The following is an 11,961-nucleotide window of genomic DNA, read 5'->3' on the forward strand; positions in this document are numbered from 1 at the left end:
ATGAGATACCCTATAGTTTTTGTGAAATAAACCACCACCATATTAAAATAAGTATACATTCTGTAAAATGTATAAACACTGTTCTTAGTTTATTCTGAGAAATTCCAGACAAGTCAAAGCTTTCTAAATACATATTTGAAATCATTATTTATCAAGATGGATACTTCTAGTCTTTCTAGTAACTGTATTTCATCTCGACCCTAATAATTAATTATTATTAATTAATTAATCTTGACCCCTAATAATTAATAATTAATTCAGAAGAACATGCAAGTGTTGTGTTTCTGAACAATCTGAAGTTCTAGCATTACCTATATACCACACTATTTATTAATTTAAAAGACATCTTTATGGGTCTTCAATGAACTCCCTCCTCAGTATGTCCATGTCTCATACTGAGGAGCCAGAACTGGACCCAGCACTCCACGTACTTTGCTAATTACGCTTTGCTAGTGCAGCCCACGATATCATCAGCCTTCTTTGAGGTGTGGGCACACTGCTGGATCATGTTTAACTTGGTGGCCACCAGAATCCCCAGGTGCTTTTCTGTGAAGCTGCCTTCCAGCTTCACAGGCAGGGTTACTTGCCTAAGAAAACTGTTTGCCGTAACGACCACATACCATGCCACTTTCCTTTGTAGACTGTTCCAAATGATCCAGATCCTATCCTTTGCCCAACTGTGATCTGTCCATCTGGTATCTCCCAATCATCACTTGAATCCCGTCGACCAAGAGTTTTCTTCATAGATAGGCATAAAAAACAAGGAAGAAAGAAAGCGAGGGCATTAATGTCTATGAAAATAGCTCCTTTGCTAAAGACTTGGTATAAGCATTTCATATCTCTAAAGTCTTAAAAAGAACTTTCTTTTTTCAGATACTGCATTTAACTTTTCAAGCCAGGCATATACAAAACCTCAGCATGCAGGTATACTAAATTATTACCTGGCATGGAATATTTGTCACAGGTTTCTGGCTGTGTTAAGACCAGGAAATGTTAAGAAACTCAAACTCAAAAAGAAAGTCTCAATTATAATGCTAAATTATGAATTAAAAAAAAAATGCAGACATTTTAATGTGTTGTTAAATTTGAGAATTACCAGAGAACTTTTAAAGTTCATGAATTATGGTGGGAAAAGTTAAGCTGCTATTTGAAGGCAAACTGGCCTTATAATACAAAGCACACCAAGACATTTGGGTGCAATAGAGTAAGAGTATAGCCATTTATATATCAGTCCCACAATTTTAATATTCCATTATTTATCAGTTTAAAGCCCTTTATCATTACCATACTCATCTTCAAAATAATTCAGAAGGCTCTGACCAAAGAAGAGTGAGAGGAACACGGTTGTGTAGTATTTCTGTACTATGAATATACTACCAATGACAATAGCTGATCTCTCCCTTACCATTCTATTTCTGTCTTCTGAGGATGAGGAGGATTTCCTTTCCCGCTGGGGTCCTGGTGATTTCTGTAACGCTTTCACATTGGTGAGTGACCCAGGCAAAGAGGCAGGAGGTGTTGCAGACAAACCTGCAGCTGAACCTAAATTTCAGAAACAGGATAATTTTATCTATAAGAAGCCATCTTATTGATACTAGGTACAAGAACTGTGTTTAAGATGCAGTATCTCCAAACATCAATGTAAATGTTACAAGGAAACAAACATATACTAGGAATATCCTCCTAATATTAGATTAGTGATTAAGTATTAGATTTCAGGAGAAGAAAAGTCTGTATCAAACATCCCTGTTTACCAGATAGTTCCCAGTCTCTTGTTCATGAATTATCAGAAGGATGTCTCTTTAAATAGAGGAGGAAAAAAAAACCCCTCAAAAATGTATTTTTTAATTCCACCAGTTTCTTTGTGAAGAAAAGTACTAGCAATTTAGTTAGCAGCAGCTACCTCTCAGATTTCTTGTAGCTAAACCTTTTAGGGACCCAATAAATAGCTGAAATACTGTACTTCGGAATCAAAATAGATTAAATGCAAAAAAAATAAATGTTTTCTAGTTGAGTCTCCAAGTGCCACCTGAAAAACCATTTGGCTGTTTTAAAGCTATCTGTTAGCAGAGTGCTCTTATTTAAAAGTAAATCATAGAAAGGATTAAAAAAGAACAAGTACTTTAGTTAGCTATTTGTAGCATATTCTATTAAATACAAAAAGAACACTACATCTGTAGCCTACATGTTATCTAAACAAATCTATGCAGAAAAATGTCACGAGCAGAGCTGTGTTTCAGAGCCCCAGTGGCTCTTTACAAATAGAGCACTTCAACTAGACACTGCTTTTTAAAATACACCCTAATTATTCATAACAAGGTTATGGTGACCCTCCCAATGTGAAGGACATAAAATAGGGTCAACTGTTAATTAAATTCATGCTGCTCTGCTAAACAATGTATGTCATTATACCAGACCTCCAACATTCCAATGCTTTCTCTCACATCAGTGTTCTGGGAAGTGGCAGAAGACAGTACTCCTCAAGTTCCTTCAGAAGCCCCCTTCTTACCAAGAAAGTGTCTCTTAATACCAACTTGGGTTCAAAACCTGATTTTGTGACTGTTGCTCGAGTTCAGTCACTCAGTGTGTGCTAATTTATCAGACTATATCTATCTATCTATCTATATCTCAATCACTGCCTGTCCTCAGACCTAAAATCTATACATTTAGAAGTGTAAACACAAAATAATGAAATAATGGCATACTGACACATCAAAAAGGGGACACAGCATCTATAAACTTTGTCCCATATGCTGAAGCAACAATAATGATACATAGTGGGCATCCTAACTACATTTACAAGGAGCTGGAAGCCAGTCACCTGAAGGATGGAATTCTGTTCCTATTCATGTTACGGTTACTATACTGTCACATATTTATTGTATTATTTGTCTGAAATCACATATATATGGAATTAAATGCATGATGCTCCCAGATCACGACCAATGTTCCAAGAATTTACTGGGTTACACTTTCTCTGCAATAGCAAAGCTCTACTAGAACGTGTTTTCTTTAGAGGTAACTAACATCTCCTACTCCATTAATACCACTAACACAATATCCACCCTTCACCAAAAATGCTTACAGCACATGGTAGAACATTACAGTTAATCTGTTCATAATAATACCAGATGGCCTGTTTTCCAAGTTATTAGAGTAGAATACTTCAGATAATGTTGCACTTAAGTCATTAGCTTGGACTCTGAAGCTGTACGTAACGCATTCCATTCTGTAGCCAGTTTGCTTGCTGGGAACACCTGTCTTCTTACAAAGACTTCTGGAAGAACTTTACAAGTTCATAAGGTGAACTGCTCTTGATATATTCTGAAACAAAAGTCTTTGAAACAGCCAAGATGGTAGCATTTGAAAACGACACTACATGCACTGAACTACCCATTTCTATAGGTATAGACACAAATATTTACAGTTCATGCTATTACTCAATAGTTGGTTTCTCCAGCATATGCAATCCCATGGAGTTTTGGGGGATTGTGTGCAATACAACAGATCCATTGACAGCTTTAGGCCTGAATTACCTCCAGAGTCAATGACGTGAAAATGGAAGAGTCTTATTTTACATGGTACAGGATGCAAAACAAATACTGTTTCACTGGAAATCTACTAACTAAATAAAAAGTGCATGGTCTAAACCATCTAGGGCCCCAATGTGGCATCAACAGCACATTCTCAAAGTGAAGTATTTGTTGAAAGCTGACATGCACATTACTTGAAAAGCTTGAGACCTAACAAGATATCAATGGAAATGTTTGTAATTCACATCTGATTTCCTAGATTGCTTTTCAAAACAAAGAATATTAAATATAGAAAACTGTTAAAGCACTGAACTGACTTAAACTGAACAGTCAAGGAAATTCTAAGTTAAGGACGTCACTTTGTCTTTAAAATCACTGCAATCTAAGGACCTCTGTTTAGAAAAGTTATGCTGAGGCCCGCATAAAAACCTCAACTATGAAATTCCTTGCTTTTGAAGATTTAAGTCAGACTTCATTTACAGTCATTTTCAAGCGTGTAAAGGTGAAAGTGGGTATGTGTGAAAAGCACATTCAAAGCATTCCAGCCAGGCCAAGCAAAAAACAGAGGTGTTTTGATAAACTCACACACTTACATACACACGGTGTGAGGGTGAGGCACAAACAGCATCTGTGGTTTTACTTATTTTGTTTGGGTGAAAACAAGAAAGAAGAGCCCAACTACCTCTGAACACTGGGCCAGGCTCAAAATCAAACACTATTTCACTGGGGACAGAATGAAGGAGGGGACTGGGAGTCCGGGATTGGTATTTCCGAAGACAGCGCATCAGCTGGTTCAAAGGGGCTGTTAGAGAGAAAGAGACGGGCAGGCAGAGACAGAAAGACAGACACATAGAAGAAATGAAAGAAGTCATGGGAAATAACTAGGATGCTTTGACTCCTATTCATAGATTGCTTCTGTACTTTGAAGGGAGGAAAAAAAAGTCAATTACTAATAACACTGTTATAGGACTGGGAATAGCCAATTGTTCTCAGATGCCAAGCAGACAGTTTATGATCAAAAGTTAAAACCAACATGATAGCACAACATTTAAATGCTGGACAAAATGGGCAAAACTGTGGAGTGCCATACCTATCGACACAAACAAAAATAGCTAAACCTGGCAACTTTAAATTAGTAGGCTTGCAGGAATAAAGGATATTTCTTTTTAAAGAGCATTCTATTGCTGGCATAAGAAAAAACAACTCCATCAAACACAACACAGAATGTAGGTGCTGTCCTACCAGCTACCAGATTTGGATGGGAGAAACAAAGTCAGTGATAGCCCACAGTACAAAACCTTAAGAGATCATGATAGAGTGCATGAAGGCAATACAGACTTTACTTATGGCTGAAGCAAGTTATAGTTAGTATGAGACGATTGTGTTAATGATTTGGAGTTGAAAAAAATTGTCATATGACAGTCCCACTTACTATTTCTTTATTGCTGTATTATTATTATATTCATAGGAATAAATACAGCTTGAAACAAGCCCTCTCAGTCAGGACCTTAACAGCCAGTGGCAGAAGTAACTTAACAGGCCCGTGCATAACACATTAAGAAAAATAAATCTTCTGGCAGTAGTTCTGACTTAACTGTGAATTAGGGCTGTGTGTTACTGAAGGAAACATAAAAAGACCTGGCTTTAGTGTAAGGTCCTAACAACCTGGTTCCAAGAGTAGCACAGGCATGCAGTACAGCAAAGCAGCATCTTCAGCAGGGGTAGAGGGGGAGAAGAAGCGGAGTATTTCATGCTGCTTTAGGATGCAGCAGTTTGTATGGAAGGTCCATCTACCACGTTGATGGTTTTCAATGAAAACCCCTGTTGTTTCCATGGGTGGAAAGGTAACAACAGGCATAAAATAACCTTAGAGAGTTGGGAAGTTGTAGCATATCTTGGTGTAGCCATGTGAGTGAAGGAGTGTGTGTGTGAGAGTGCATAAAAGTGATGGTACGGTGTAATTTTAAAGCTAAAAAACTAGATAGCACTTCAAAACTTTTTCTCCTTCCGTCTCCCCCACTCCCAGAATGACCAGCAAATGACTCAAACCTTTGTCAGACATATAGTAAGTTCATGGACAAGCAAATGCAAATTCATTTTTTGTCCTAATCATATTTTCCTTTGTGTCTGTGTTTTGTTGAAGGACGTAGAACAAAGGGAAGGGACAGAGCGATTGTGTAATTAAATATAACACAGTAGCTAGTTTAAACACTACTTACCTCCCTCTCCTCGTAAACCTTGGTCTCTAATCAAGTCCTATAAATAATAATAATAAAAAAATTGTGTTTAATTTAAGTATTATTTTTTCACTTACATTCCAGAATCAATTGAGACTGATAAAATTGAGAATAATCACCTCATATGTTTTGTATGAAATAAAAGTTATTTCCCACTATGGCTTACTAATAGCAGCGACTCCAAAGAACTATTTATAACAACTCCTATACTTTTCAAAATTAGTTGCTTTAAAACAGCATCTCTCAGTAGTAAAGCAAAACATACAGCACCCAAAATAGATGCTGACATGAAAATATTGATTTAAACACTCAGCTGGCCAAAACACCAGCTTTATAGAAATATCGAACCAAGTGTTCTAGTTAGTGTTCGTGGCACAAATTACTTGAACTGTCATATCAGGAGCTGGGACACCAATTTCCTGCACCGAGGTGCATCAGTCAAATTTGTTCTGCTTCATTTTTTCTTGTAACAAATCACCTCATTTGCATAGCCAGACGCACACTGTTCTCAGAAATGACTAAAAGGTTTCCTTCACTTGCAATCCAACGAACTGAGAGCAAACAAACTACATTACAGATTTTCTAAAGAGAATGAGAAAATTCTAGCAGTTTCCCTCCTTATGTTCATTTTTATCATCATCCTTTTTTCTCCTTTTTTTTTTTTTTGGTTACACAACTATTTCATTCCCTTATACACCTGCACTGCTGCTGAAAGCACTGGTCCTACCTCTCAGCTGCACCACTGCATATACCATATGCAAATGTCTACGCGGCCACATTCTTAACACTCAACTAGCATTTCACTTTTCACTCGGCTCACATGCAAAACATTTTGGGCCTCAGTGCCCAGGCAGACTTCAAGTCTGCTCACCCGACAAATGACTACTTTCTAGAGAGTAGACTTAAGGTTAAAATACAAGCTGTATACGGTGGCAAAATTAGAAAGAGGTTGTTGTGACCAACATTTTGAAAGGTCTCAGCTTGTCTTATACCTAATATCAACCATTATTACTATTTATGATTCAGTGTCCAGAAATTTCAAAAATGTGAAAACCAAGTTAATTGTAGCACTTTCTGAACACTCCAGAAGAATGCTCAGAACAATATATACTGGGCTTTTGAAATCCTGAGGAACATTCAGTAAATCTGAACTCAGCCTACTGCACTAGTTTAATATTCTTCAATGCCAGAAATATTACTGAATTACAAATACTAGAAATCCCTATCCTGCATATAAAGTAATATGCAGAATGGTTTGCAAGAGTGGTTACTGGCTTTCATATTCCCAACAGTAGGGTATAGCTAGCAGTATGAGCCTTGGGACTAATTACAAAAAAACCCAAAAACCAAACAACAACCCAGCAGCAGTTTGTGACAGAATGTTTCTTTGAATGAAAGGACAGGACTGTCAAAAGACAGTTTCTGCTTCTGGAGGATGAGTTATTTGGGTTCTTACAGCTCTCAATGGCAAAAATATCTTACGTGGGATCTATGAAGATTCTGACAGACCACTAAGGATTAGCTTAGTGTACACATGGTAAATTTAACACACTAATATTCATAAGGGAAACATCAAATCTACTATTCCTGATCCAACCGCTACCAATACTTACATCGATATTGACTGGCTCGATTGTATTGATGTGAACATTGGGAGCTGAAGAGGATCGGTCGCGTTGCCCAAATTGATTCCGATGGTCTTCATCTGCTGGTCGGAGGGGCTGTGGGATTGGAATGGATTTTGAAGGAGAAGGACTAGGGAGAATTGGTGGTCTGAGAAACAAAGTCAAGGAAAAAGAGGATTTAGGTCTACAAATGGCTTCAAATACTGCATAGTGGGTGTGGTAAGTCCTTTTCAACTATAATATATACATTTAAAAAAATCTGTTCTAAAGACCTACATAAAAACAATTTATAATGAACAATCTTTACTCCCCTATGATTAATTGCAACAACTCTCTGCTGCACAAACTACCTAATTAGATGGCTGTGAAGTGTTCTGAGTTAAAACAAAACAAAACAAAAACCCTCTACCATACCAAATGAGTAATAATAAATCCTGATCTGAAAAGTTCGCGTAGCCCAACATGCACTGCAGAAAGCAAGATACTCTGCAGTTTCCTTACTTAAGACTTAATGCAATTAACTCTTTTTAATGGCAACCTATTGAGAACTAAAAATGCTTAACATCTCACATCAATATTACAGACAGAAGATGCCACAAATTGTATGGATGAGATTATTGCGCAATGAAGAAAAACTGAAAATTACACAGTGGTCACTCAAAATAATTGATTAATATTATGGCCACAAATGTAATACAAATTACTGATATTAAAAATAAACAGATCACCACTTAACCATAACTCTGAATGGTGCAAAATTTCAAACATTATTTAATGCAACAGTTAGGCAACAGAATAGATTTGACTTGAAAAATAAGCATTCAGACAAGTTTTCTGAAGAAATTTAAATGCTGCCAGTCATAAATGTAGATAAAGGCTTTAATTTATGGTATCATGAATTACATACTTAAAAGACAAACGTCTAAGTGCTTGCTTTTTCATTGTAAGAACGCTGAATATCACTTCTTTGGTTATCCACTTATTTTGTTAAAGTACAATATATCTGCATTTATCTTACTCAGGTCAAGGGCTGCCACTACTAAGTCTAATAATTCAGTTTAACAGATATAAGGCAAAAGGACAGTCAGAGACATTTGCCACCTTTGGCAATGAAAACTTCATGTTAAAACACACATGATACCTGACAAGGATTTTAGAACTGACAGAAAACACAACTCCTGAGAGAGAAGTAGCACTCTCCAGCTATTCAATTACTCATGGGTTAGTTACCATGCACACAAAGGCTATGCCCACAGGGAGAAGCTTCAGAAACAAGCCATAGAACAGCATACAGCAGCAACAGGTCCTGGTGCTGCCTCCTGTAAGTGAACGCTCCTTGGCCCCTCTGAAGAGGGAAACTAACATTTTTAACAGGCTCTCTTGACATTATTTCAGAAACAGGTCTGCCTTAAAGACTATTACCCTACCTTTCATTGAGGAGCTTACACAGTTTGGCACTGGTCCCAGAACTCAGCACTATCTGTATACTAAGTGCCTGTCATCTTTTCCTTCCTGGCCAACAGTCTCACAATTGGGAACAGCAAAACAGAGCACTTGCAAATTAATTCAAACAGCAATACAGTAAGTCTTGTAATAAAATACTTAATAGTGTTTGGGAAGTGGGGAACAGGAAGGGGGGGTTATCCCTGCTTAACTTTAAAAAAATAATTACCTATTGTTACATGACAATATAAATATTGGGAAGATACTGGGAAGCAATGAGCTGAAACTGCCAATAGGCACATCTCTGAGAAAAGGCCTTTAACAGCCCAGTATTTTAGAAGATGCTCAGAATTTCAGAGACAGTTTTTAAATGCAGCTGATGTGCACATACTTAAGCTAAAGTTTTCATCCACTGCTAACAAGTGTCTTCGGGTAATTTTCTGTTGTAGATGAGCAAGTTTTGAACTGAACATTTTTGTAAGGAAATCATGCAACTAGAACCCACACAAGGAGATGGGACACTGCACAGATACAAGTGCAGGATGTGGTTGACATTCTAAGGCACTGTATTTTCATGTTAAGGCAAGCGTGTCAGGTGCTGCACAGAAAGATTTCAGAAGAAAAGCCTAAAAATATCTCAGCCAGGCCAGTACTGTCATTATTGGGATAACTAAATCCTGCTCAAACTTCCTGAGAGTTCTCAGTAAAAATGGAACTAAGGGCAATGTGCAACCATAGACATCAGACCATTGCACTAGGAGTGACCGCAATACAGCATTTGAGCTCTGCCACTCTATGAGAATAGAAGCAATCAGATTTTCCATGATCATGAGTAAGCCAAGGGAGAGAAAACCAAATCGCAAAAATCCTGTTTCAATTACATCCTCCTTTGAGTCATAAATGATCATCTGCTAAGGGAATCTACAAATAGTTCTGTATTTCTGCTTACAGGTCATCATGCCCATCATGTTGCTAGCACAGACAGCATGCTGTCATACCATGTCTAAGACCAATTCGAACAGCTTTTTCTACTCATTAAATTCTAACTGGGGGAAGTTCAGATCTTCAGAAAACAATTACAGGCTGATAAAGAACTCTCTTTTTTTGAGTATCTCTGGGCTTTAGACACCAAAGAATCCGGAGATAGGAACCTCATAAGCCGTGTGCTCCATCTATACAACCAGGATTTCATTACTGGCTGTCCTTGGGACACTTACAAAAAGGTAGGTTGTTTTTGCTAAGTGGGAATTTCGCTTGAAAAAGGTAACTAGTGAAGAGAAACACAGAAGCGGTTTGCTGGCCAAGATGACCTACTGAGATCACAAGCTGAGGAGCGATTACCACCAGCCTCGGCCAGAAATAAAAACTAAAAATCAAGAGGACTGGAACACAACTGCTGCAAAGAACTGCTTACAACTGTAACAGGCTGGGGCTTAAAGAAGCAGCAGTTTGAATACCAGGATCTGAGTTTCTGTTGCTCCTATGGCCCTTGTGAGCAGTTAACAGCCAACTGCTAGCTAGAGGAGACTTTCTACAAAGGTCAAGACATAGACATATTACAGAGGTTATTCCACCTCATCTTCCACACTTACTTCCAGACTCTTAGATGTATGAATTCCTTTAACAAACAATTCTCAGCTTCCAAGGCAACAAGCTGGCAAGAGCTGTCAAATCTCGATTTAATATGTTATAACCTTTCCTGGCAGTATGACAGAACACGCTTTGGACCACGTATTTGGGATAAGCACATTGTTCCCTCCCTTTTTATCAGAACAGAAAGGTTCTGTCAGGTGACAAGAGTAACTGCAGACAGACATAGATTTTTAGTCTTTGTCAAGCACAGCAATTGCCAACGTGCCCACAGATTTACCGTTCTATGAAACTGGGTCCTCGGGAAAGAAAAAGGTAACTCAGGAAAGCACCCACACATGCTAAACAGTTTCATAAAATCATATACAGTACCTCCACTGGATCTCAGAATTTGCAATGATACCAGTTAGTTCACTTTACTAATATGAAAGAAAATTTGAACACAGATTTTCCTCAATTTCCTTTAATTGACCAATGCAATGTTTTAAATAATTAAGAGCTGGTCTACTCAGGAAAGATTTTCCTTAGAATAGGTTTGTTTGGGCTTCAAGATTTTTGCTCGGATTTTTATTTTGCTGTAGTTAGGCAAATACACTGAACATTCACATTCCCCTAGCTTCAGCTATAGGGTATGTGCCACTTCCCTTTTAAAAGGATAGCATCTCCTCCCAGCCTGAACAAGTAAATCTCAGTTCAGATACAGGGCTCAGTGTAGTACACACTATGCACCTCATAGACTGCATATTCATACCTAAGTCAAACCTACTGCAAGCTAAAATGCATACCAAGGGTTTTTCTGGTTTACACCAGAGTATTATTTGCTTTGGGTTTTGTTGCTGCTGTTAATGTGTAACACAGCACACCTCCATTTTCAAGCAGTTTCTAAGGACTCCTAAGGATCTGGGATACAATAGTATTTTAGCTGCACTAAACTGTAAGTTTTAAATGGTAAACTGTAAGTTTTGGAGGCCAAACATGTTCTGATTTAATTACTGTGGTACTCCATGGATATTGTCAGAAAACAAAGTAATTTTTTATCTTTTCCCACTTCTACAGCCTGGAAATAGTCAATTACCTAAATCAAATGTTGACTGGAGAAAAGGACAGCGGTTTAAGATTGTAACTACAGGCTAGAGAAGATCCTGTGAAGCATCTTGTGAAGTCTGTCTAAAAGCATCATGGCACAGATCTGAAAGTCATAGCTTCATACAGTTTAGTGCATTCTTCTATACCACGGTAACTTGTTTTCATCTATGCTGGCTTGTAGGTGAAAAACAACCACCAGGACTGGTGTGCATTTATACTGGTCTTTGGGCCCAGATCAAAGCTTAGCAATGATTTCCTAAAATTTCTGATAGTTTCACATAGCAGGGGCTAGGAAGAGAACCTCCAGAGCTGTCATTAGTCCTCCGAACCAGGTTTCAGTTCACTTCTGTGTTTTTGTAAGTAAGGTTTCGGGGAATAAGAGGTTTTCCCCACCTAACTAAAGATGATTTTTCTACAAGATTCTGACACCAGGCCTTTTCTGCTCAG

At 37.9% G+C, this 11,961-nt stretch overlaps 1 protein-coding gene across 2 annotated transcripts in view; it reads right to left on the minus strand.

Annotated features, from left to right (window-relative positions):
- BRAF (B-Raf proto-oncogene, serine/threonine kinase) overlaps positions 1-11,961 on the minus strand; it is a 60,171-nt gene that overhangs the window by 15,428 nt on the left and 32,782 nt on the right. Inside the window, exons 7-11 of one of the 2 annotated variants that reach the window (XM_010013820.1) lie at positions 7,384-7,543; positions 5,753-5,789; positions 4,216-4,335; positions 1,406-1,542; positions 621-738 (exon numbers count right to left, since the gene is read on the minus strand). In XM_010013820.1, the coding sequence (XP_010012122.1) occupies positions 621-738; positions 1,406-1,542; positions 4,216-4,335; positions 5,753-5,789; positions 7,384-7,543 (572 nt within the window). The remainder of the gene's footprint in view (positions 1-620; positions 739-1,405; positions 1,543-4,215; positions 4,336-5,752; positions 5,790-7,383; positions 7,544-11,961) is intronic. The other variant, XM_010013821.1, reaches the window with a different exon arrangement.

This window comes from Nestor notabilis, unplaced genomic scaffold, assembly GCF_000696875.1.
Source record: "Nestor notabilis isolate BGI_N333 unplaced genomic scaffold, ASM69687v1 scaffold12144, whole genome shotgun sequence".
NCBI lineage: Eukaryota > Metazoa > Chordata > Aves > Psittaciformes > Psittacidae > Nestor > Nestor notabilis.